General features: G+C 44.1%; 1 protein-coding gene across 1 annotated transcript; it reads left to right on the top strand.

Moving 5' to 3' along the window:
* The first annotated feature begins 232 nt into the window (after positions 1 to 232).
* Positions 233 to 1,099, top strand: LOC135493608 (uncharacterized protein F54H12.2-like). Its single transcript, XM_064781079.1, has one exon. The coding sequence runs from the start codon at positions 233 to 235 to the stop codon at positions 1,097 to 1,099; it is 867 nt and encodes a 288-aa protein (XP_064637149.1).
* Positions 1,100 to 1,535: the final 436 nt, after the last annotated feature.

Below are 1,535 nucleotides of genomic sequence, written 5' to 3'. Positions count from 1 at the left end.
ATCATGTCGCCATTGGATACGGACTCTTGCGATTGCGGACGTAGCGAATTGGAACTCTTTGAAGTCAAGCCCACACAGACGAGTATAGAGGACAGTTCATTCAAAGAGTTCCATCCTATCACTTCCCTGGACAAGGGTGGTCCAATTGAATTTAGGGTCAACGCCGCCGAAGACGAATATTTGAATTTGGGAGACAGCTTTTTATATTTGAAATTCAGGATACTGGACAAAGATGGTGCAGTACTCACGACAGCGGACCCATTTCCCGATAAATCGCTGGTGTTTCCCATCAATTATTTTATCGGAAGCTATTTCAAACAAGTTGAGGTTTACGCCAATGGAAGACAGGTACGATCAGATGTACGGCTATCGATCGTATCTCGAGTCCACCCTCTCGTTCTCGAAGGCAGCAAAAAGTGACCAGCTCCAAATTGGTGGATATTACAAGGACACAGCGAACCCCGATCTACAGGGTAATACCGTGAAAACAGGAACAAATGCAAACAAAGGCGCCAATGCTCGCTTTAAGTGGACAAAAGGCAGTAAAACGGTAGAACGCCTGGGGCAGATTCACAACGAACTCTTTGCGCAGAAAAAATTAATTCTGAGTCAAGTAAAACTGACGGTAAGATTGGTGAGACAATACCCCAGTTTTGTCTTAATGGCCAAGGATCACACCCATGAGTACACGATTAGTTTGGAGGAAGCGATTTTGAAAATCAATATCGAAACTATTGCCGAACATGTTCGCCTTAGCCATGAGGAACGTCTTTTGCAAGGACCCGCCAAATATCCCGTAACATCGGTTCAAATGAAGTTTTATACGCGTGGCGCCAACCGTTCGGATCTGTCAGAAAATAACTTGTCACAGGGTCGTTTACCGGGAAGAATCGTCGTAGGATTGGTGGAGTCCGACGCTTTCAACGGAACGCTGGACAATAACCCGTTCAACTTTCAACACTTCAATGTGTCGAGTATTACGTTGCGACAAAACCGAACGCCAGTACCGTTTGAAACGATCAAACTCGATTACGGCAACGATCAGTTCCTACCCGGTTACTTCACGGAACTAACGTTTGGGGAACTGACCAGAGAATAGGCATAAACGCGAACGAGGATTATCCGAAAGGATACGATCTCTACGTCTTTAACCTGTTAGCAGATGATTCAAACGGTTCCAATTTCAACTTGGTAAGTGAAGGAAACACAAGTCTTGACATTCGTTTGAAAGAACCAGCCGATAAGAGTATAACTATTGTAGTTTATATGGAATTCGACGCTATTGTGGAAATTGACAACAATCGCACAGTCACCTTCAATGAATAATAAGGAAATCGATCGTCTTCTCAAACGACATTTGGAAACACGAACAACCTTCGTTGAAGTTTGCGCGGCTGATACACTGCCGTTAGAGCCAAGAGACAGAAAACCATGTGCATACGTTGTGAATACGGACATCGCTTCCGGTCCAGGCAAACATTGGATTGGCTTTTACTTTTCTCCAAATCAAACACCCGAATATTATGATCTATCTA

This window comes from Lineus longissimus, chromosome 9 (assembly GCF_910592395.1).
Source record: "Lineus longissimus chromosome 9, tnLinLong1.2, whole genome shotgun sequence".
Taxonomy (NCBI): Eukaryota; Metazoa; Nemertea; class Pilidiophora; order Heteronemertea; family Lineidae; genus Lineus; species Lineus longissimus.
Note: the sequence above shows the minus strand (reverse complement) of the source record. Positions and strands in the feature narration are given on the sequence as shown.

Bases quoted from the DNA above. Each gene is read 5' to 3' on its own strand.
- LOC135493608 (XM_064781079.1), top strand. From the start codon at position 233: ATGGTGCAGTACTCACGACAGCGGACCCATTTCCCGATAAATCGCTGG.